Source organism: Bombina bombina, chromosome 8 (assembly GCF_027579735.1).
Source record: "Bombina bombina isolate aBomBom1 chromosome 8, aBomBom1.pri, whole genome shotgun sequence".
In the NCBI taxonomy this organism is placed as follows: Eukaryota; Metazoa; Chordata; class Amphibia; order Anura; family Bombinatoridae; genus Bombina; species Bombina bombina.
This window is the reverse complement of record NC_069506.1, coordinates 108869925-108895599: the sequence shown is the minus strand read 5'-3', so window position 1 is coordinate 108895599 and position 25675 is coordinate 108869925. Positions and strand designations below refer to the sequence as shown.

At 40.8% G+C, this 25675-nt stretch overlaps 1 protein-coding gene across 7 annotated transcripts in view; it reads right to left on the bottom strand.

The window, feature by feature from the left end:
• LOC128638507 (oocyte zinc finger protein XlCOF7.1) overlaps positions 1–25675 on the bottom strand; it is a 254740-nt gene that overhangs the window by 136701 nt on the left and 92364 nt on the right. For all 7 annotated transcript variants that reach the window (XM_053690502.1, XM_053690504.1, XM_053690503.1 and 4 more), the window contains 2 exons: positions 20583–20682; positions 7645–7776 (listed from right to left, as the gene is read on the bottom strand). In XM_053690502.1, coding sequence (XP_053546477.1) covers positions 7645–7776; positions 20583–20660 — 210 coding nt within the window. In that variant the 5' untranslated portion in view covers positions 20661–20682. The remainder of the gene's footprint in view (positions 1–7644; positions 7777–20582; positions 20683–25675) is intronic.

Sequence of the window (25675 nt, the reverse complement as noted above, 5' to 3'; positions counted from 1 at the left end):
AAACGCATTTGTACTGTCACAAGGAATCCACTGTGCATTGTACTCAAAGGGGTTTGCTGGTGGCCATATATGTCAATAATTACTCAAACAGAATTCTGTGCTGGGTTTCACTAATTTTACAATGTTTTTCTTATATTAAAGTTTATGTGTGCTACTGGGCTTTGGTGGCATGCAATGATGTCAGATTTAATGGGAAAGAGGCTCCTCTTTCTTATGCCCTTTAATAGAAGCCCATACCTCAGCTCCACACAACACCAAGAGTAAATAACCTCACTCGTCCCTCTAGGGTTCAGGTGGTCTCCATAAAAATTGTGTTTACCTGTAGCCTCTAAAGGATTACTATATAGTAAAAAAAGGGTTCATCTACCTTTCCAAAGAATTTTATTGGAAGACAAATAATAAAGGTATGCAATCAACATATGTCTACAAACTACAATATGTTATTAAAAAGCATCCAAGAAAAAAAACACAAATACATCCAGTTCTAATTCTACAAGGCAACTCTTTTATAATAGAAAGTTTGTTCCAAGCCACTAAGTAATATACGAACACAGAGAATTTATCCCAAGAAAAGTTTGTACAATAATGAAAATGTACTTAGTCAAGTTCTCTAACTTGAACGTTGTCTCTCTGTCTAAGATCTGCCATTTTCCAATAATGTGGAAAAGATTGAGGGTGGGTCACTGGTTGATTCCCATTTTATTCCTTATTCAATGGTGTGTGTGGACTATTATACACTAAACAAAGGCCACATGGTAGTGTCCATAAACTAGGACAAAATCCTCATCTGGACAACAAAGATGTATCTGGGGAAAGGAATTTCTTACATGAAATAAGTCTGTGTTTATACTATATGCTTTAAGAAGTCACAATGTCAATATTCCCGGGATAAATCCTCTGCCCAACAATATAACTCAACAGCCCCAAACACTAGGGAGTGTCGTTGGATGAAGACTTCTGCCCGTCTGGAGGACCACTTCGCCCGGCTTCATTGAGGACTTCTCAAGGTAGGGTAATCTTCAAGGATTTGGTGTTAGGTTTTTTAAGGGGGGGATTGGGTGGGTTTTAGAGTAGGGTTGGGTGTTTGGGTGGTGGGTTTTAACGTATTGTACTTTTTTTTACAGGTAAAAGAGCTGATTACTTTGGGGCAATGCCCCGCAAAAGGCCCTTTTAAGGGCTATTTGTAATTTAGTATAGGGTAGGTCTTATCTTTATTTTGGGGGGCTTTTTTATTTTATTAGGGGGATTAGATTAGGTGTAATTAGTTTAAAAAACTTGTAATTATTTTATTATTTTCTGTAATTTAGTGTGTAATTGTATTTAATTTAGGGAATTAATTTAATTATAGTGTAGTGTTAGATGTAATTGTAACTTAGGTTAGGTTTTATTTTACAGGTAAATGTGTCTTTATTTTAACTAGGTAGCTATTAAATAGTTAATAACTATTTAATAACTATTCTACCTAGTTAAAATAAATACAAAGTTGCCTGTAAAATAAAAATAAACCCTAAGCTAGCTACAATGTAACTATTAGCTATATTGTAGCTAGCTTAGGGTTTATTTTATAGGTATTTAGTTTTAAATAGGAATAATTTAGTTAATTGTAGTAATTTTATTTAGATTTATTTAAATTATATTTAAGTTAGGGGGGTGTTAGGATTAGGGTTAGACTTCGATTTAGGGGTTAATAACTTTAATATAGTGGCTGCGACGTTGGGGGCAGCAGATTAGGGGTTAATAAGTGTAGGTAGGTTGCGATGACATTGGGGGTGGCAGATTAGGGGTTAATACATATAATGTAGGTTGCTGCGGTGTCCAGAGCGGCAGATTAGGGGTTAATAATATAATGCAGGTGTCGGCGATGTCGGGGGCGTCAGATTAGGGGTGTTTAGACTCGGGGTTCATGTTAGGGTGTTAGGTGTAGACATAAATGTATTTTCCCCATAGGAATCAATGGGGCTGCGCTAGAAGCTGAACGCTGCTTTTTTGCAGGTGTTAGGTTCTTTTTCAGCCGGCTCTCCACTATTGATTCTTATGGGGAAATTGTGCACTAGCACATTTTGCCAGCTCACCGCTACCGTAAGCAGCGCTGGTATTGAGGTGAGATGTGGAGCAAAATTTTGCTCCCAGCTCACTTTTCTGCCGCTAACGCCGGGATTGTAAAAACCCGTAATACCAGCGTTGTCTGTAGGTGAGCGGTGAGGGAAAACTGATCGTTAGCACCGCACACCATTACCGACAAAACTCGTAATCTAGCCGTTTATTTTTTCATTGTAAAATGGGTCTTCCAGCCTAGTCTCAAAATATTTAATGCACTTATTATATTGATAGAAAAAAAACAAATTATGCTTACCTGATCATTTTCTTTTCTTCAGATGGAAAGAGTCCACAGCTGCATTCATTGATTTGGGAAATAAGAACCTGGCCACCAGGAGGAGGCAAAGACACCTTAGCCAAAGGCTTCAATACTCCTCCCACTTCCCTCATCCCCCAGTCATTTTGCCGAGGAACAAGGAACAGTAGAAGAAACATCAGGGTGAAAAGGTGCCAGAAGAATAAAAATACAGTCGCCCTACATAAAAAATACGGGTGGGGAGCTGTGGACTCTTTCCATCTGAAGAAAAGAAAATTATCAGGTAAGCATAATTTATGTTTTTCTTCATAAATGGAAAGCGTCCACAGCTGCATTCATTACTTTTGAGAAAACAATACCGAAGCTATAGAGGACACTGAATGCCAAGACTGGAGAGTACAAGGGGTGGCCCATTCTGAGGGCACCAGGCCTGAAACCACTACCCAACAAAACCCCGCTTTGTCCAAAGTTGAGAACATTGAAAGGAAAAAGCCCCAAGAACACTGACCAGCAGATAGTCCGGAAGCCTAGATAGAAACCGCAAAATCAGACCCAACTGAGCCAACAGTCCCCCAGGAGACACCGTCGCCCAGCGGTCGGCCCCCAACCACACACCCCTTACTAGCGAAGGAAACACCAGCCCAAAACTCCCAAAGGGACAGGGCAAGAAAAAAATCAAAGGAAATCGAAGGGACACCACAAAATCCATAAAGGAAGACCCCTAGAATGAGTCCAGCTCATAAAGACCCAAATTGGTCCATAACAAATACGGGGAGGCAACGCCCAGTCCAACATAACACAAGGTCCAGGACCGGGCATCCGACCAGCGATTTTTACTCTCAACGTCGAAACGACAACTGAAGACTTATACTCAAGTTGTCAGCATTTAGAATACTGAAGTATTCAACACAAATACGTGTAGTAGACACCCGAGTCAGAAAACTTTACTAAGAAGTTAAATGCGGCTAAACAAGATATCGAATGGTAAAAACTCCAAGACGGAGGGCACCCTCTAGGCAATGCCAGCCGCCAGACCGACACATAGGTCCCAAAGAGGAGAAGTATAGAACCTCAACTAGACCCATTACACCCCTCCGCAACAACAATCTCAGGACCTACTCCCAGCCGGGCCACACAAGCATCAGTAGGTCCGAAAACAGGGGAAAAAAGAACTCCGGCACCCGATCACAAAAAAACGGAAAAAATGGCTTCAGCCATTCACCAGAGCTCGGGAACCCCCCCCCCCCCCCCCGAAACTCCATAAAGACAGTCGACAAGGTCGAAGACCCAAAAGAGTCTAGCAAAGGCCCATCTCGACGCAGAGTCAGCAAGACACCAGAAAGAACAGAACAACCCAGAGAGCATGCCTCTCTCCAAATAGGTTAAACCCTCTGTTCCATCCCCTGAATCTAGAAAAGTCCTAAACAAGGCCTCCATAGGAGATCAAGCCCCCCCCAAGAAAAAGGGGGCCATTAGAGACAGAGCACCTGCCCACGAGGCACAAGGCCACAGGCTGAAAAAGAGAACACTCTCCAACGCAGTTGAACCTGGAAGGAATCCCCTGAAAACAGCGCACAGAAGGGTGCATTAGCTGCAGTGGTTACCTTATAACCCTTCGCCTGCAGAACCGCGAAGCCATCAGGTTACTTAAGCAAACCGTCCAAGGCAAACCGTTCACTGAGCGTAGGCAAAGCCAATGAATAGCGGCACTCAGGAAATCTGGCCAATCGACCAGATCTACTAGCCAGACCAAAGGTCATAGCCCAAATTCCCGGAACTGGAGAACCCCGAACCCGCCCTAGATCCTGAAAAGACTGGTTAATGGTGCTTTAGGCAAGGATATTTGTAGGACATGAGTTATGAAGAGCACTTAGCCACAGCTGGATTTGAACTCTTGACCTTCAGCTTTCAAGGAAGCATAGTTTACCTCTTAGCCATTGTGGGACACCATGAACGGGATCCACAAGGGAAAATGCTGAGCAAAAGCCTCAGCAACCGGAAGAACCAGGGCGATGACAGGATTGAGCCCCCCATTGTTTAAAACAAACAATGTCCCGGAAATTGAAACACCCCGTCTGACATAGAAAACAGACCCACAGGGAGATATTAATGTAATATCCAGGAGAACCCGGAGAACAAGAACACATCCCGACCCAAGGAGGAGACTACCCCATGTTAAAGTCCAACGCTCAAAAGGAGCTAAGGTATTTCGAACCAAGACACTAGAGCCCATAGGCGTTCAACTGTCACAAGACGACCAAAGCAAGGGAATACCACAAGGACAAGGTAACTCGATCAAAAGCTAGTCTCCACCTCACCATACGAGACAGAGGAGTACCTGAAACCAAGGGTGCAGAGCATCACCAGATCCGGAAAAAATCCTAAGCAGAGATAAATAGAACGCTCTCAAAGGGAAATTCCGGTCCCCAAAAGAGACCCAACTCACATGGAGGAATGGACAAAATCGAAAGGGTCTCAAGAATAGAGCAATCCTCTCCCGAAGGGAAACCCAGGGCCCCATAAGGAGACCTAACCCACATGGGGAAGTCCAAAGGTCTGACTGACCAGAGAACCCCGGAAGGAACACGTCCAATAGGACAATTCCTAGAGCCTCCGAAAGGCCAAACCGGCTTAAACCAGCGGTAAGGAGGCGCTAAACCTGCAATCCTCCCACGTGAGAAAGAATACTCTAGGTCCAGAGAGAATCGGAAGCAAAAGGAGTGACGCAGCGGAACGCCGCTGACCCAGTCAACCAACTTGAAGGCTCAATAAGGACTGAAAGAATCCTTCCAGCCTCACAGACTCACGAGTCCTCGTTAGAATGCTTAAACACATCCAGTCACAAGGTGAACCGTACAGTCCAAAAAAAGCGCGCCCAACCATAAGGTCGCGTCACTTCCAAAGGCCCCTATGTTCTAAGCCAAGAGCCCAGTTAACACTACACATAAGCAGATTGATTCACATAAATTAAAAAAAAACCCTGTTCAATAATCCCCCTCAGGAGATATTAACCATCGATTCCAAGAACCAAAGGAGCCTCACTGAGGCCCTATCTTTTATACTTAAGTCCCGCAGGATAGTACCTTACAGGAAACAAATAAGATACAGTACATTCAGATGAAGTAACATGAAACGATCTTACCAGAATCTACGCTGTGGAACAGGAACACGGCCCTTCAAGTGTGAAGAATAGTAGCAGCGCCTCCGCCATGGATTTGAGAGAAGAAAGCAGGCAGCAAAGCGAAGTTCTACAACGCAGATTGCTTGTGGAGCTATTAATATGAGTCGGGATGGTTTCGCAGAAAGACTCTCCCTGCATCTCCAGACTCTAACTTTCATCCAGGCTCTGAGAGGCTGACAGGATTACTTAAAGGGACACTCAGGTTTTATTACATTTTCATGATTCAGATACAGCATGTAATTTTAAACAACTTTCCAATTTACTTCCATTAAAAAAAATGTGCACAGTCTTTTATATTTACACTTTTTTTGAGTCACCAGCTCCTACTGAGCATGTGCAAGAATTCACAGACTATACATATATGCATTTGTGATTGGCTGATTGCTATCACATGGTACAGGGGGAGTGGAAATATACATAACATTGAAATGTGTTAGAAAAGAATCTACTACTCATTTGAAATTCAAAGTAAATGCTATTGTATAGTCTTGTTATCTTGCATTTGTTAATTATGCAAATCTGCTGTGTTTACTGGTCCTTTAAAACTCCCGTCCCATGTCGAAGAGTACTACCCTCCACAAACAAACTTCTAACACTTCTCTGCCAACCTCCTGGGACGAAAGGCAAAGAATGACTGGGGGATGAGGGGAGTGGGAGGAGTATTTAAGCCTTTGGCTGGGGTGTCTTTGCCTCCTCCTGGTGGCCAGTTCTTATTTCCCAAAAGTAATGAATGCAGCTGTGGACTTTTTCCATTAATGAAGAAAACATGATTTGATTTGTTTGTGCATCAATAAAATGTTTTACCAGTTCCAGTCGTGCCTGACGCATTCACACTCCCCTGCGAAATTCTGCTTTTCAGGGTGCCTTATTACTTAATATGAGAGGCAGCTTGCTACTCACTGGGACTTCCAGATTAAGCCTCTGTTTTTAGAGAATTGAGTGAGTCGGATTGATATTGCACTCCATACCAGAGAATTGCAACTAACTGGGTCCAAGAACTAACTGTTACTGCAAATCTTAGATTTTGGAGAGAAAGCTTGCTATATAATAAACAATATATTTTGTTACATAAATTCTTTATATGCTATTAGTCAGTAAAGAAGATAAAAGTACATACAAAGGAAAGCACATACCCTAGCGGGAAACTATTTCAGGCCAGACCAAACCCTCACAGACATGAAAACTGTAGTACTAATGGCCAAATGTAATACTTAGTCATCTGGCCTGAATTTCTGTGGTGTTGAAAATCCACTGATTTGTTTAGCTGTGCAAGTTATCTGAAGAGCTTATATATTCTATTCCTAGACAACAAGTCTTCTTAAAAATTCTCGTTAACGTTAGGTTTAACGATTGCTTTACTCATTATTAAAATACTTTTTGCTTTTATGTTTGGCCACTTTATGTAGCTAAAACCTCAGGGTTTTTTTTAAACAGTTGACTATGTTTAGGCTTCTGTTCAGCAGTAAAAATAAGGATATTTATAAAATTAAAAAATAAAAGATTTTTAAGCAGATGTTATTTTTTGTTCTTATGCTTTCGGGGCATATCATTATCCAAAAGAGATGAGCCCTTCTTATGAGCAAGTGAAATCCTATCCCATTAACTAGTTGTACACAGACATGCACAAACTCAAAACAAGCGGTTTTAACTGAATCGTTTTTCATTTAAAAAACAAAAAACATTTTTAAAATGTATGAAGAGGGCTGTCATAGGCATGATAGAACATTGTTGAGTTTAAGGCCCCTTCATCTGCTGTCTGGTTGCTTATTAAGAAGACAATCTTGACTGAACAAATGCTCTAAAGGTCCTGCTGAGATTATCACTTTTATGGAACAGTGGTATGAAAAGTGGATGTTTATGGTAATTGTGGTGTATCAATCGTCTCCATGGGAGCCCATCCCATTTGATACCACACACTGGACAAGACTTATAAACTTGAGAGCAATCTTATTGCTTATTTTTTTTGTTATTTTTTGGGTCGCTGAGCAGTTTTTCTGCCCTGACATCTGCCTATTTTTGTAGATAAATATGACTGTCTCTGTTCACATCTATATGTCACAACTATCCAGATGTGCTGTAATAAACATATTGAAGTGGTGCCAGCTCTCACCTCTCCTTTTAGAAGATAAATAATCTCCATTGTGTGTTTTAAGATCCTCTCAATCATTGTATCCATTTTCTTCTTGTCCTTGTACATTTCTTTCGCCACTAGTGAGTTAGTAAACTGCTGCATGACTGAAGCCTAAGAAATTGAAAAAATAAATAATAATAATAATTTTAAATGAGGACATATGGGTCAATTATGTCTGTCTCAGAAAACATTATGCACCGTTAAGGGAGTAGTTGAAAACTCCATAATCCTGATCATCTACAGACATTAAGAACATTTTTTTAGAATATGAACACAATTCTTCTCGGGCTCCAAAAATAACATTTAGGGCCAGATTACAAGTGGAGCGTTATTTAACAATCCCAATTGAGCGTTAACTGCACTAGAAGTAAGTTTTTTGCGCGTTGGATTGCGCTCGTATTACAAGTTGAAAATAAACGTGCTTTAACTCACACGTTAACCCAACGCGCGTAAAAGCTGAACTTACAATATTACGTGTGATAACCTATTACCCCATAGCAGTCAGTGGAGCAAAGAAAGTTGGAAAAAACCTAACATCCAATTTACGTGCAAACCCGATCACATATTCTAAAGTGCGCTAACCCGAATATAAATATCTCACTTTCCAATGTTCTTCACGTAGCAGAATATGTTCTATTTATTCGTAAATACATATTTATATATGTGTGTGTGGCATTTTGGTTATATATATATAAATAGGAATATCTAATTATAAATATTTAGAACATCTACAGTACACACACACATATATAAAATGTATACATGTCTCTGAAAGTATCTCTATGTTAAAGGGACATTAAATACTTTGAGATGGTAATCTAAAATGTTAAATCGTACATATATTATATATATTTTATATATATTTTATATATATAAAACACTCTGCAATATACTTTCATTGTTTATTTTCTCCCCTTTTCCTGTAATTCCATTCTGAAATTTTGAGCTTTTCAGTTCCTGTTAAAAAGTGCAAAACACTGCTATATTCCCCACAGTCTTTGGCTGCACACTCTAGTGACCTATTTATAACTGTCCCTAATTGGCCACAGCAGAGAAGGTAACCTAAGTAACAACATGGCAGTTCCCATTGTTTTATAGACAGTTAAACATTACACTTAATTTGTCAATATTTAAACAGCTAATAAAACTTTAAAAAATACATTTACATGTTATTCTCAGACTAATCTTTTCTTTTAATGCATCATTCTATCTAGCATTTATTTAGTGTTTAATGTCCCTTTAAAGCCTTTGCAAACCATTTTTCTCTAACACCTGAGACCTCATATCTTTGAGACCTTATAACTTTTTTCTGCAATATTTTTTAAAATAACTTTTATTAGATGGTGTTATTATGAGTGTACGTGTACTTTCTAATGTATTTTTGATGCGTTCTGTGACCTTTTTTTGATTCGCGAAACAGTTAACCAGAGCTCTGAGATTGTACTAACCCGACGAGTGTTGACTTCAATTGCGCTCAATCACGTTTACTTTCAACTTGTAATATGACCACACAAAAAACAAGTGCGCAAACAGCTACAATACACTCCTTATTGCTTGTGCGTAACTGTAAGCACTTCACTCGTAATCTGGCCCTAATGTTACATTATAGTGAAAAAAATTAATGTTCTGATTCATTAGTGCATGTAATATTAATAAGAGCAACTCTGCAACTTTACATGTTTAACCCCCTGTAAGACGGTTAAACACATTTAAACTACCACTCGGGAGTTGCAGAGCACTACTGGACATAAGTGGAAATTGATGTTGACCCAATCAGCAATGGAATTTGTGGGACTACCACTGTTGATTGAGTCAGCATCAGTAATTTAAGTATGTGTTTAACCCATTTGCGGGGGTTAAACAAATAAAGTGGGTAACGTGTCAAAATTTACATGTTCTAACCAATACGAGCAAGTGTTTTTTTTTACTATAATAGCCCTTTAAGTACAAATTGATACATTTGTTTTAAATCAAGGAGATAACACACAAACACACACACACATATATATATATATATATATATATATATATATATATATATATATATATATATATATACACACACACACACACATATACACACACACACATATACATACACACAGTCATGTCCAAAAATATTGGCACCCCTGCATTTCTGTTAGATAATGCACCACTTTGCCCAGAAAATTATTTAGGCATTCTCATGTTTATTTCTTTTGTTTGTATTGGTATGACACAAAAAAGTGGAAAAAAAGCCAAATCTTAGACATTCCACGCAAAGCTCCAAAAATGAACTGGACAAAATTATTGGCACCCTCAATTTAATATTTGGTAGCACACCCCTTGGAAAAAATAACTGAAATCAATTGCTTCCTGTAACCATCAATGGGTTTCTTACACCTCTCTATTGGAATATTGGACCTCTCTTCTTTCGCTAACTCCTCCAGGTCTCTCAGATTGGAAGGGTTTCTTTTCCCAACTGCTGTTTTGAGATCTCTACACAGGTGCTCTATAGGATTGAGATCTGGACTCATTGCTGGCCAGTTCAGTACTCTCTACAGCGCTTTGTCTTAAACCATTTCTGGGTGCTTTTTGATGTGTGCTTTGGGTCATTGTCCTGCTGTAAGACCCATGACCTCTGACGAAGACCCTACATTGCACCACAGAATTCTTTGGTAGTCTTCAGATTTCATAATGCCATGCACACAGTCAAGACATCCAGTGCCTGAAGCAGCAAAGCAACGCCAAAACATCAGTGAACCTCCACCATGTTTGACTGTAGTGACTGTATTATTTTCTTTAAAAGCCTCATTTCTTTTTCTGAAAAAAGTAGAATGATGGGCTTTACCAAAAAGCTGTAATTTTGTTTCGTCTGCCCACAGCACATTTTCCCAAAAGGATTTTTTCTTCTGCAGGTAAGTTTTGGCAAACTCCAATCTGGGTCTCCTACCATAGCGTCCCTTTTCATTCAGATGGCGACCTATAGTGCAAGCTGACACATTTGTACCCTGTGCTTGAAGGTCAGCTTGAATATGTCTGGAAGTTGATTGAGGTTCTTTATCCACCGTTCGAACAATCCTTTGTTGCAATCTTTGATCAATTTTTCCCTTTTGTCCACGTCCAGGGAAATTAGCAACAGTGCCATGGGCTGTAAACTTCTTGACAATAGTGCGCACAGTGGACACAAGAACATTAAGATCTCTGGAGATGGACTTGTAACCTTGAGAATGTCCATACTTTTCCACAAATTTGTTCTCAAATCCTCAGACAATTCTTTGCTGCTCTTTCACTTCTCCATGCTCAGAGTGGCACACAGAGACACACAGCAGAAATGTTTAGTACATTTTGCACCATTTTAACTGGTTGCCGGTGTGATTTCTATATTGTCAGCGCCTGTTAATTGATACAGATGAGTTTAATTACAAATTACAGGAGAATCACAAAATTGGAATGCAATAATTTCTTGCAATTTTGAGAAGGTGCCAATAATTTTGGCCAGTCCATTTTTGGATTTTGCGTGGAATGTGTGAGATTTGGCTTTTTTCTCTCCACTTTTTGTGTCATACCAATACAAACAAAAGAAATAAACATGAGAATGCCTAAACATTTGTAATTGCAACTATTTTCTGGGTGAACTGGTGCATTATCTGACAGAAATGCAGGGGTGCCAATATTTTTGGCTATGACTGTATATATATATATATATAAATTTGTCTCTTAAATACTAAAAGTATGCCAAACCCTGTCCATTTGCCTATGGATTCCACAAGGACTACTAAATCCCTCAGCTCCCTTGAAATATTAGTGTATAAGAAGAGGTGTAGGCTTTGATCACCTTCTCCCTTATTGTAGTAGCACTACTTATGGGTATCTGCACACATATTTGCAGACAGTGAGGAATAACTTGTTTTCATTGTGCATTCAGCATGAATCTGTGACTTGCTACCCATTGATACCTAGTCAATAAGCACACAACAAAATGTAAAATGAAACTGTGCCTCCAGTGTGCAGAGAAAATACAGAAGCAGAGTGGGCGGAGCAATCAACCTAGGCACCTATCTGATTGTCTTTGGAATAAAGTGCTATCACAAAGGAATTGGCTTAGCTAAATCTCACAGCCTACAATAAGATCAAATATGTGGCAACTACTGGAGACTGGAGCTTTCTTTATAAAGACATAACAGGATAATAGAAATAGACTACAGTGAATTGCAGATACCATTAGAAGCAATTCTGTGCTATAATACTGTTTAAAAAAATGATCCTGTTACCATATGGCCAGCTTTTAAATATGCACTTGTTTGTCGGGCAATCTCCAAGTACGGGTGACACCACAATCACCAGTCATTACTTCCATGACTAAAGTAATACCAAATAACAGTAAATAACCACTTGGATGCCAGTCACACATACAACAGTGATTAAACAATGACTTCAGAAAGGAGTCATAGTGTTGCATCTTACATTTTTCCACACATATACTGTATATTCAAATACCTTCCTCTGGCTCCAAAGAGAAGTGCTCTCTCAGGAACGAACAACAGCTCAATAACTTGTTAGCTTGTTCTACGGCTATGTACCACCTGGGAGAAGCCTCTTTTAGCCCAATAATGCTTTTCACAGAGAAGAACTTTCATGAAGTTTATCAGTCTGATCCCACCTAACAAGGTCATTACAGCCCTGAAATACCAAGCAATTCCTCTATGAACAAGGAATATGATAAACCCAGATGATCGTTTGGGACTTCATTGGGCATTGTCAGTTGGGTGCAGCCATATTCCTTTAGGTACATTGGGCAAGGAGTGCATGTCTCGTTTCCCCTTTTCTCCTTAGGGAGACTAAATACATACAGAAAGAGAAGCGCTCCCTCTCTATATGTATGTGTGTGTATATATAAATATATATTATACACCCCTATGCAATATCACTTAAATGTCAACTGATTAATAATTGTATCACCTTACAGTAACTGCATTACTTCTAAAGCTGGTATTTGCTCTTATGTACAATTAAAAACTAACAGTTTAGATTTACTTTATTAAAAATACAGGCCCCACAGTAGGAACTCAACCCAACAAAAGTCAGTACACCTTATACTGAGGTTCAAATTGTTTTCAATACTTTGTATGTACACCTTGATTTTTGATGACAGACTCAATCCTCCTCGGCATGGAGGATACCAGTGTTGCACAAATTTCTGGAGAAATGTGCTGCAATTCTTCAGAGACAATGTTTTTCAGCTGCTCAGTTTCAGTTTGCAATTTTTTCTTCTTTAGAAACGTTTGTGATTTTGGCAGTGTGCTTTGGATTGTTATCATGCTTGAAAATTCCTCTTCTGCCAAGCTTCAAGAGACTGGGAGTCATCTTGTCAGCCAGTATTTTGGTATAGCCACAGGTGGTCATGGTGCCATCTATAAATGTAATTTCCCCAACACCTTTTGCACTTATGCAGCCCCATATCATAACACTTCCTCCTCCATGCTTCACTGTTGGGACTATGCATTCACTGTAATAATCCTGGACAGGTTTGCGCCAAACATGTTGGATCCCATCTGAGCCAAACAAATTTATCTTGGTCTCATCTGACCAAAGAATGTGCTTCCAATATTCATCAGGCTTCTTTTCATCCATAGTGATTGACATTATGCAATGTCCTTCGCAATGTCTGAGCGGTCACATAAACTCTGATTTCCAATGATAACCCCTGAGCCAAGTCTGAAGCACTTGCCCGTCTGTTTTTCAGAACTAGTTTGTGCAAGTAGCGCACTGTCCAGTACAACATTTTATGCGTACAGTCACAGCGGCTTTGTGGTACCATGGCTCGGTCTATACCTCTTGATTACTGCTACAACTGTGTTTCTACTTATTTTTAGTTTAGTTGGTCACCAATCTTCCTGTATCATTTTCTATCTTTGTGAAGTCTCACAATCTGATGTTTCAATTCCTCTGGCAATTCTTTTCTATGTGGAGCCATGATGCAGACGTGCAGATAGACACAACTTATAGGTCCAAAATTGAGACATTTCTGGTGTTCACGGGTCATTTTATAACCATATTCATGCAAAAAAACAGAATTTATGCTTACCTGATAAATTACTTTCTCTTACGGTGTATCCAGTCCACGGATTCATCCTTACTTGTGGGATATTCTCAATCCCTACAGGAAGTGGCAAAGAGAGCACACAGCAGAGCTGTCCATATAGCTCCCCTCAGGCTCCGCCCCCCAGTCATTCGACCGACTGTTAGGAGAAAAAGGAGAAACTATAGGGTGCAGTGGTGACTGTAGTTTTACAAAAATAAATTTGAACCGGACTTAATTGCCAGGGCGGGCCGTGGACTGGATACACCGTAAGAGAAAGTAATTTATCAGGTAAGCATAAATTCTGTTTTCTCTTACATGGTGTATGCAGTCCACGGATTCATCCTTACTTGTGGGATACCAATACCAAAGCTTTAGGACACGGATGAAGGGAGGGAACAAGTCAGGTAACCTAAACGGAAGGCACCGCTGCTTGCAAAACCTTTCTCCCAAAAATAGCCTCCGAAGAAGCAAAAGTATCGAATTTGTAAAATTTGGCAAATGTATGCAGTGAAGACCAAGTCGCTGCCTTACAAATCTGTTCAACAGAGGCCTCATTCTTGAAAGCCCATGTGGAAGCCACAGCCCTAGTGGAATGAGCCGTAATTCGTTCAGGAGGCTGCTGTCCAGCAGTCTCATAAGCCAATCGGATGATGCTTTTCAGCCAGAAGGAAAGAGAGGTAGCAGTCGCTTTCTGACCTCTCCTCTTACCAGAATAGACAACAAACAAAGATGATGTTTGTCTGAAATCTTTAGTTGCCTTTAAATAGAATTTTAAGGCCCGAACACATCAAGATTGTGTAACAGTCGTTCCTTCTTAGAAACTGGATTAGGACACAGAGAAGGAACAATAATTTCCTGGTTAATATTCTTATTAGAAACCACTTTTGGAAGGAAACCAGGTTTGGTACGCAAAACAACCTTATCTGCATGGAACACCAGATAGGGTGAATTACACTGCAAAGCAGACAATTCAGAAACTCTTCGAGCAGAAGAAATAGCTACCAAAAACAAAATTTTCCAAGATAATAACTTAATATCTATGGAATGTAAAGGTTCAAACGGAACCCCTTGAAGAACTGAAAGAACTAAATTTAGACTCCATGGAGGAGCCACTGGTTTGTAAACAGGCTTGATTCTAACTAAGGCCTGCGCAAACGCCTGAACGTCTGGTACAGCTGCCAGACGCTTGTGTAACAGGATAGACAGAGCAGATATCTGTCCCTTTAAGGAACTAGCTGACAAACCTTTCTCCAATCCTTCTTGGAGAAAAGACAATATCCTTGGAATCCTAACCTTACTCCACGAGTAACCCTTGGATTCACACCAACAAAGATATTTCCGCCATATCTTATGGTAAATTTTCCTGGTGACAGGCTTTCTGGCCTGGATCAGAGTATCTATCACTGATTCAGAGAACCCACGCTTAGCTAGAATTAAGCGTTCAATCTCCAAGCAGTCAGTTGCAGAGAAACTAGATTTGGATGCTTGAAAGGACCTTGGATCAGAAGATCCTGCCTCAATGGCAGTTTCCATGGTGGGGCCGATGACATGTCCACTAGGTCTGCATACCAAGTCCTGCGTGGCCACGCAGGTGCTATCAGGATTACTGAAGCCTTCTCCTGTTTGATTCTGGCTATTAGCCGAGGGAGAAGAGGAAACGGTGGAAAGACATAAGCTAGACTGAATGACCAAGGTTAAATTAATGCATCTATCAATGCCGCCTTGGGATCCCTAGATCTGGATCCGTAAGGGGAAGTTTGGAGTTCTGACGGGACGCCATCAGATCCAACTCTGGAATGCCCCAAAGCTGGGTCAGCTGAGCAAAAACCTCCGGGTGGAGTTCCCACTCCCCCGGATGGAAAGACTGACGACTTAGAAAATCCGCCTCCCAGTTGTCTACCCCTGGGATGTGAATTGCAGATAGATGGCAGGAGTGATCCTCCGCCCATTTGATGATCTTGGTTACTTCCTTCATCGCTAGGGAACTCTTTGTTCCTCCCTGATGATTGATGTACGCCACAGTCGTGATGTTGTCCGACTGAAACCTGATGAATTTGGCCTCTGCTAGTTGAGGCCACGCCTGGAGCGTGTTGAATATCGCTCTCAGTTCCAAAATGTTTATCGGGAGAAGAGATTCTTCCCGAGACCATAGTCCCTGAGCCTTCAGAGAGTTCCAGACCGCACCCCAGCCTACCAGACTGGCATCGGTCGTGACAACGATCCACTCCGGTCTGCGACAGGTGAACTTGAGACAACCACCAGAGAAGAGAGTCTCTGGTTTTTTGATCCATTTGGATTTGAGGTGACAAATCTGCATAATCTCCATTCCACTGTTTGAGCACGCACAGCTGCAGTGGTCTGAGATGGATTCGGGCGAAAGGGACTACGTCCATTGCCGCAACCATTAAACCAATTACTTCCATGCACTGAGCCACGGAAGGCCGAGGAATGGAATGAAGAACTCGGCAAGTATTCAGCAGTTTTGACTTCCTGACCTCTGTCAGAAAGATTTTCATTTCTACCGAGTCTATTAGTGTTCCCAGGAAGGGAACCCTTGTGAGCGGGGACAGAGAACTCTTTTCTACGTTCCCCTTCCACCCGTGAGACCTTAGAAAGGCCAGAACTATGTCCGTATGAGCCTTGGCTCTGTGAAAGGACGACGCCTGTATTAATATGTCGTCTAGGTAAGGTGCTACTGCAATGCCCTGCGGTCTTAGAACCGCTAGAAGGGACCCTAGCACCTTTGTGAAAATTCTGGGAGCGGTGGCCAACCCGAAAGGAAGGGCCACGAACTGGTAATGTTTGTCCAGAAAGGCGAACCTTAGGAACTGATGGTGATCTTTGTGGATAGGAATATGTAGGTACGCATCCTTTAGATCCACGGTAGTCATATATTGACCTTCCTGGATCATCGGCAAGATTGTCCGAAAGGTTTCCATCTTGAAAGAAGGAACTCTGAGGAATTTGTTTAGAATTTTTAGATCCAGGATTGGCCTGAAAGTTCCTTCCTTTTTGGGAACTACGAACAGGTTTGAGTAAAAGCCCAGTCCTTGTTCTGCAATTGGAACTGGGTGTATCACTCTCATTTTTAGTAGATCTTCTACACAGCGTAAGAACGCCTGTTTCTTTGTTTGGTCTGAAGACAAACGAGAAATGTGGAACCTTCCCCTTGGGGGAGAATCCTAGAATTCTAGAAGATACCCCTGAGCAACTATTTCCAATGCCCAGGGATCCGGAACGTCTCTTGCCCAAGCCTGAGCAAAGTGAGAAAGTCTACCCCCTACCAGATCCGATCCCGGATCAGGGGCTACCCCTTCATGCTGTTTTGGTAGCAGGAGCAGGCTTCTTGGCCTGTTTACCCTTATTCCAGCCCTGCAAGGGTTTCCAGGTTGCTTTGGGCTGGGAAGCGTTATCTTGTTTTACGACAGCAGAGGTTGCAGCAGGACCGCTCCTGAAGTTGCGAAAGGAGCGAAAATTAGCCTTGTTTTTGGCCTTAAACGGCCTATCTTGTGGAAGGGCATGACCTTTGCCCCCAGTGATATCTGAAATAATTTCTTTCAGCTCAGGGCCGAAAAGGGTCTTCCCCTTGAAGGGAATATTTAACAGTTTTGTTTTGGACGACACATCCGCCGACCATGATTTGAGCCAAAGTGCTCTTCGCGCCATGATGGCAAAACCTGAGTTTTTCGCTGCTAGTTTAGCTAACTGTAGAGGGGCATCAGTGATAAAAGAATTAGCCAGCTTTAGAGCATGAATTCTATCCATGACCTCATCGTATGAAGTCTCCCTCTGGAGCGACTCCTCCAGGGCCTCGAACCAAAAAGCCGCTGCAGTAGTTACCGGAATAATGCAGGCAATTGGTTGAAGCAGAAAACCTTGCTGAACAAAAATTTTCTTCAGCAATCCTTCCAATTTTTTATCCATAGGATCTTTGAAAACACAACTGTCCTCTATTGGTTTAGTTGTACGCTTAGCCAGTGTTGAAACAGCCCCCTCTACCTTAGGGACCGTCTGCCACGCGTCCCGCCTAGGGTCGTTAATGGGGAACATTTTCTTAAAGATAGGTGGGGGAACAAAGGGTACACCTGGTCTCTCCCACTCCTTAGTCCCAGTATCCGCCACCCTCTTTGGGATCGGAAATGCCTCAGTGTATACAGGGACCTCTAAAAATCTGTCCATTTTACACAATTTTTCAGGGACCACCATGGGGTCACAATCATCCAGCGTAGCTAAAACCTCCTTAAGCAGGACGCGGAGGTGTTCCAGCTTAAATTTAAACGCTAAGGAATCTGACTCTGCCTGCTGAGAAACTTTTCCTGTGTCAGAAATTTCTCCCTCAGACAGCCCTTCCCTCACTGCTACCTCTGAGTTTTGTGAGGGTACTACAGATAAATTATCTAAAGCTTCAGATTGCTCATCCTCTGTATTTAAAACTGAGCTATCGCGCTTTCTTGGAAAAACTGGCAGTTTGGATAAAAATGCTGCAAGGGAATTATCCATTACTGCTGCTAATTGTTGTAAAGTAACAGGGGCCAATGCGCTAGAGGTACTAGGCATCGCTTGCGCGGGCGCAACTGGTGTAGACACGTGGGGGGAGGAAGAAGGACTATCCTCATTACCCTCCGTTAAGGAATCATCTTGGGCAGCATTTTTAATTGTCACTGGATGATCTTTAAAATGCTTAGATGTTTTTGCACACTTTAAACATAAATGCAATGGGGGTACTGCCATGGCTTTTGAACATAAAGAACAAGGTCTATCTGAAGGCTCAGACATGTTTGACAGACTCAGACAACACTAAAATGTTGAAAAAAATACTTTTTGAAAAAACGTTACTGTCTCTTTAAATAATAAAAGGCACACACTTTTTTACCAAATCATCAAAAAACATCCGATCGTAATGAAATTTTCACCACATGATCCTAATGCCTTGAAATGATTGCACACAAATTTTCAAATCGTTTAACCCCTTAATGCCCAAACCGGAGCAAAATGAAGTAAACACCCGGTTTTACCCACTACAGTACGATGCCACAGTCTTTGCTGTGGCTTTACCTTCCTTTAGGGTTATTTGCAGGTGTAAATTAAGCCTCCTTGAAGTCCTCCTGTACTCTAAAGGCTCTGCACATGAAGCTGCATGGAGCTGTGTTGCAAATCAACTGCGCAATTGAGGCGCGAAAATGAGGCCCTCTCCTCCATTACTCCAGAGTTATGGGGCCTTTCTGAGTCAGATTAGCTGTCTTACAAAATGCCAGGCGTAAACAAAGTCCCCAAAAAGTGTTTCCAACGTCTAAAACGCTTAATAAACATAAGATTACCTTAATAAAATAATCGATTTAGCCCATCACAGTGTCTGTCAGTATTAAAGCCCTTAACTGAAGCCATCATTCTATACTGTGTCTCAGAAAATGGCTTACCTTCCCTCATGGGATTTCTGTCAGTCTTCTAGCACTACCAGGTCTTGTTAGAAAAAATGACTGAACATACCTTAAGCAGTATAAGCCTGCAAACTGTTCCCCCCAACTGAAGTTCTCCTGTACTCAACAGTCCTGCGTGGGAACAGCAATGGATTTTAGTTACAACATGCTAAAATCTTTTTCCTCTCAGCAGAAATCTTCATCACTTTCTGCCTCAGAGTAAATAGTACAAACCGGCACTATTTTAAAATAACAAACTCTTGATTGAAGAAATAAAAACTACAAATCTAACACCACATACTCTTTACCCTCCCGTGGAGATGCTACTTGTTAGAGCGGCAAAGAGAATGACTGGGGGGGCGGAGCCTGAGGGGAGCTATATGGACAGCTCTGCTGTGTGCTCTCTTTGCCACTTCCTGTAGGGATTGAGAATATCCCACAAGTAAGGATGAATCCATGGACTGGATACACCATGTAAGAGAAAATGAATTGGAAATCACAGGTATACTCAATTTTGTTTCAATGATCAAAGATTTTCTAACTTTTGTGTCAGTGAATACAGATGTATTCACTTTTTTTGCATTGGAGTTTCTACTTTGGGGCCTGTATTTTCAATATAGTCTTTCTAAAGTATTTGTTTTTTAATGTTCATAAGAGAACCCTAGATTAACCCATTGGCTGCCACCCAAACATATGCAATTAGACTGAAAACAGCACTCTATTTTTGTAAAATTACCATTAGAAAATGTACTTAGGTGATTAGGAATTTGCACTCACTTAATAAAAAAGGGAATTCCCCTTCACACCAAGAATAATACAAATCATCAAGGATAAATATTTGTGAAAACAATTTAGTAATCCAATTAAGATAAATATACATAACATATCAATATGCAAGTATAACAAATATGTAATTAACTGCTTATCATGCTAGTTGGTGATTGATGGTTGCAAATATATACCTTTTGTCATTGGCTCCCCAGCCTTGTTAAGCTAGCTCCCAAAAGTGCATTGTTGCTTCTGAACCTACTCTTCAAAAAAGGATATCAAGAAAACAAAGCAAATTTGATAATAGAAGTCAATTGTAATGTGTATGTATGTAAGAACGTAAACTGTGACTTTCATTATGAAAAATAAATACCCTTCAATTTGGTAATTTTTTAACTCCATACTTTTTGGGTTGACTCCAAACTTTTATACAAATTTGTCAAGCCCTGTACAAATCACTATGGATATCTGATTTTCAGCGATGTTGAGGAGGAGTGCTATACATGATAAACTGACATGTTAGTATAGAGAGCCACGCATTTTATAAACCTAAGCATCTATTTTCATTCCATTATAACCTAACTACATACTCAATGCATTCCAACAGATACTGTAGAAAAGATAAAAGTGATATCATTGGGAAAAAAAATTTTTTTAACAGCTCTCACCTCTCCAGTCAGCAAGTAAAGGATCTCAAGGACATGACTCAAAATCTTCTCTGAAGTTCTTTTCTTTTCCTTGTTCATAGTAGCTTCTAAAGGGTGAGAACTGCAAAGCAGGAAAATGTGACAGAAATTAGACATATATGATCATATGGACCATTAGCATTAAAGAGACAATCAAGTCAAAATTAAACTTTCAAGATTCAGTTAGGGCATGACATTTTAAACAACTTTAGTTTTATCACCAAATTTAGTTTGTTCTCTTGGTATGTTTTGTTGAAAGCTAAACCTAGGTAGGCACATATGCTAATTTCTAAGCCTTTGAAGGTCGCCTCTTATCTCAGTGCATTTTGACCGTTTTTCACATTTAGACAGTGCTAGTTCATGTGTGTCATGAAGATAACTGTGCTCACTCCCGTGGAGTTATGTATGAGTCAGAATCGATTGGCTAAAATGCAAGTCTGTCAAAAGAACTGAGATAAGGGGCAGTTCGCAGAAGCTTAGATACAACCGTGTTGGCTGTGAAAAACTGGGGAATGGGTAATAAAGTAGACTGTCCCTTTAAATTGAGATGAGACATGCAGATAACAGGGATTAAATACAAATACAAATACCATATTATTATAGGCCGAAACGCATTTAAATTAACTGGTAAGCCAATTTCTAATACCCTATCAAGGTATTATATCTGTTTTGCACTATTGCTTTTTCTTTTCCACAAGACACTTCTAGAATTACTACATATTGCGACTTTATTTCTGGACCACATAGGAGGACCATCACAATACTCCAAGGGATTTTAGACTTTGACTTTTCACTTGTTCTTCACTTTAAACAGCAAGTTATTTTTTCTTTATTTTTTCTTTAATTTGACTCTTACTATTGACTTATTTGGATCACTCACATTTTTGTCACTTGATTTTTTTTGTGGCTTAGGATCCGTTGTTATCTGTATTTGCGGATTATATTATTCACATTTCAATCACCTTAGCCTTTTTTAAATTTTATATTTTTATTGAGAAACTGCATAGTACAAATAGCGATTATACATAAAAATGTGCATTGGTGATAAAACAGGTGTAATATAATAAACAGATATTCATTAGATATATAGAGAGTCCTCATTGTTTTTGCTTTTGCTTGTTTTTTCTATTCCTCTTGGAAAGACTTCAAATGTAATGAAACAATAGGAATTATGATTTCTGCCCCTGATAATACAATTCAGGCTGCTCTTGGACCCTACTATTTAAATTAGAATAATGCTAGGGGTCATTATGTAACATAACAAGGAAAACAACAACAACAAAGATAAAATGAGAAATACCAAGATAAAACTGACACACAGAGAGTTAAACATTAAAGGAAAAAGGCATGGACTAGGCCTTCAGATAACATTCTGAAAAAGGATATGACGTGCATACTCTATATTTGGTGTTATACAAAAGGTACAACATAGTACCGAACATGTCAAGGAAATTATTGCTCCATATATTCTACCTCTAACCATTAAAATTATTAATAATACTTAATGACTTAATTATGACAGCCAAGTTTGCATTATACATGAGTAACATATGTTCCACAGGAGGGACTTGTGATTAAGAAATGCTGTCTTCATGGTGATACATATAGTTCGATGTCACTGACGCTAAAACCCACATCACCTTGTCTAAAGTAAAGTATGTCCTACTTCGCCCATAGCCTCGGCCGCAGGCCACCGAGCTAATATATGCCATGACATGTTGTGGGTATGGACAATGTTGTCCTGAAATGTGCTTTTATTGTTTAAAATGTTCCACCAGAGGCCCTCCACGTACCCCCAGTAGAAACAGACAAACAAGTAAGGTATTATTAGGACATTAACAATGTCTGCAGGACCAGCGCCATCAACATGGTGTCATGAATAGCTAAATTAACGTAGTAACATCGTAATACAATCCTGTGGAAACCTGTAATATGCCATAGCTGCTAATTATATTTTAAATTAAACACATACCTGCTGGTAAACAGATGGCAGAAATATAAATAACAGTACAACTGATTTAGATAATGGTACTTTACGTGCTGGAGTTCTGAGTTATATTTAGATCCAAGGCTTAGTTTACCAATTTGGAATTACCCCAACAGAATCGCATGGGTCGCCAAGTAAAACGTGGAAAGAATGACTCTGGAAAAGAGAATATGTTTCAAGGGTAGTCACATGATCGGGAACTATGCAGAGATAATTTTGCATTATTAGGGATGCTTTTGAGAATTGATGATATGGATCATATATGCCAAGCATGGCCGCCAATGTGGAAATCGACTGCAACTCAGCCGCAGCTTCCCGGAGACCCGCCCATGGACCCTCCGTCAATAGATCATGTCTCTTCATCCGCTGGAGCCTGTTTATCCCACCGGGTAAGTCCAAAGTCTCATACTTTGTTGAGCTCCGCTGCTCCGATATTATTGCAGGTGGACCACTCGTCTTCCCCAATGTCGGCATAACCTGTCGCGGTTCGCAGGGTAGGATACATTCTGTCGGCTCCTCTTGCTTGCTGGTTGTGTCTAGAAAGAGCACCTCAGTGTTATCAGCAGCTACAGATGTGAAGCGCTTCATTAGGTTGTCAAATGGAGCATTATCAATTAGTTGCTGGCATCGTAATTCAAATTTACTCCATCTTGCTTGGAAGTTATCATATGTGTCCAATTCTTCCGCGGTAGCCATCTTAACTACGCAGTGCTTTATCCCGTATATTGTCTTGCTTCAGGTTCTAGAGATGCAATTATGCGAGTCCAAAAGTTAGTAGATTCATAGAACTCAATGTGTTGTTACTGGAAAAGTCAGTAAGGCAGACACCTGCTGCCAGCACTGATAACCCGGTGGAGCTGGGGAAGGTCGTTGCCTACAAATAGGCCACCGCCTTAGGTCTTGATCGTCCGAACTAAAGCTCCGATATCATAAAAACAGCAAACAAGGGGTATGATATAGCCACCGCAACTCCAGTGACTGTTATATATTGAGATATATAAATGGTTTAGTTGTTGAGTGCTCTTAAATCGGCGGATTATAGAGAATTCCTTCAGAGCTTATAGTAGATGCATCCTATCAGGTACGCTGCTCGGACACGCCCCCCCACCTTAGCCTTTTTGTAGGCACTCTATTCTCTCTATTTCATTTTATCTGCTTGGATTTATTCCAGGACTGAGCCGGCTTCCAAGTACTCTTGGTTTGCTCGGGCTTAGCGGAGGGTTGCTGTTGTTGGGATTTATCAGAACGAAAGGAACGAAAATTAGAAACTTGTCCCTTCGACTTATTCTTTTTATCTTGTGGTAGGAAGGCACCCTTGCCCCCTGTAACCGTGGAGATAATGGAGTCCAGGCCTGGACCAAATAAAATCTTTCCCTTAAAGGGGAGGGAAAGAAGTCTGGACTTAGAAGTCATATCCGCAGACCAGGACTTCAGCTGGGCCCTGACGGGCCTGAACCGAAAAGCCAGAAGCCTTAGAATTTAGGGGAATAATCTGCATGTTTGCATCACAGATAAAAGAATTAGCAATTCTCAAGGCTTTAATTCTTTCCTGGATAACGTCAAGGGGACCCTCCACCTCGATCAATTCCGATAAGGAGTCGCACCAGTAGGTAGCTGCTCCAGCAACCGCTGCAACAGTCATTGCCGGTTGAAATAAATATCCTGTATGTTAAAACATCTTTCTTAGAAGAGTTTCCATCGTCTTATACATCGACTCTCTGAACGACGAGCTATCCTCAAGTGGGATAGTAGTACGTTTGGAAAGCGTGGAGATAGCGTCTTCCACCTTAGGGACAGAACCCCACAACTCCAATTGAGAGTCCGGGAACGGGAATACATTTTTAAAGGAAGACGAAGGGGAAAAGGAAGATCCAATTCTGTCCCATTTTTTCTTAAAAATGTTTGCCATCTTTACAGGCACAGGAAAAGTTAAAGGCACTACCCTGTCCTCGTAAACTCTGTCTAATTTAGGAATCAAAGGTTCATCAGGCAGCTTGGCCTCTGGAACCTCTAATGTAGACAGGACTTCCTTTAGAAGAAAACGTAAGTGTTCAATCTTAAATCTAAAGGCTGGTTCCTCCACAGCAGGAGGCTTAGAGGCAGCAGACTCTGTCCCAGAAAGTTCACCCTCTGAAACCTCAGAGTGCGACTCATTATCAGATAACTGAGACAGAGCAGAGAAATCCAATAAATTACATGATGACCCCGGGACAGGAAAGCTATGTTTAACCTTTCGCATGCGTTTAGCAGGGCGAGGTAAAGCACTGAGGGCCTCAGACACCGCTGTTTTTAACTGTGCGGTAAAATCTGATGGAAAAGGGCCCCCTCCAGATGGAGGATTAAGCGTGCTACGGGAACCTGCGTGTGTAGAAGGAGATGAATGCTGGGTATGCACCTCACGGGACGGGTAGACGGCTCAGTGGTACTAAAAGGGTTAACCTTCTTTGACCGAATAACGTTGTCAAGGCATGTGGAACATAGTTGAGAGGGTGGGCATACCAAGGCCTCCTCACAATATAAACAGGTATTACTATTTGGAATAGAGGGAGTACCATCTAATATCTCACAATCCTCCATAGCTTAAGCTAATGAAAACAGGACACAGAAAATAAATGATCTTTATTTCTCAAAAAAACGGCACCTTTATACTCCCAATGGCTTGGGCACTCACCACCTCCTAGACCCAGACAATGCAGAGAAATAGCGTCTTCTCAGACAGCCAGCTCGGTCAGGAAAGAAGAAATGAAAGCGAGACCACTCCCGGTCACATGGTGCGCAAGGCAGGACCGCCCCTGCTATGAGAAAAAGTGCGCCAAGCTACAAGCAGCACTCAAAGTGAAAGTAAAAAACCTGCATCATATATGATTAATCCCCACTGTTTAATAATCCCCCTCACGAGATATTAACCCATGATTCTATTAAGATAAAAGGAGCCACACTGTGACTCTGTCTTCTAGCGTTTTCAACATATGTAAAAATTGAAAAGATCTTACCAGAATCCATGCTGTGGAACAGAAACACAGCCTCTCAAGTGTGACAGTCTTGTAGCATCGCTTCCGACATGGACTGGAGTAAAAAACAAGCAGGC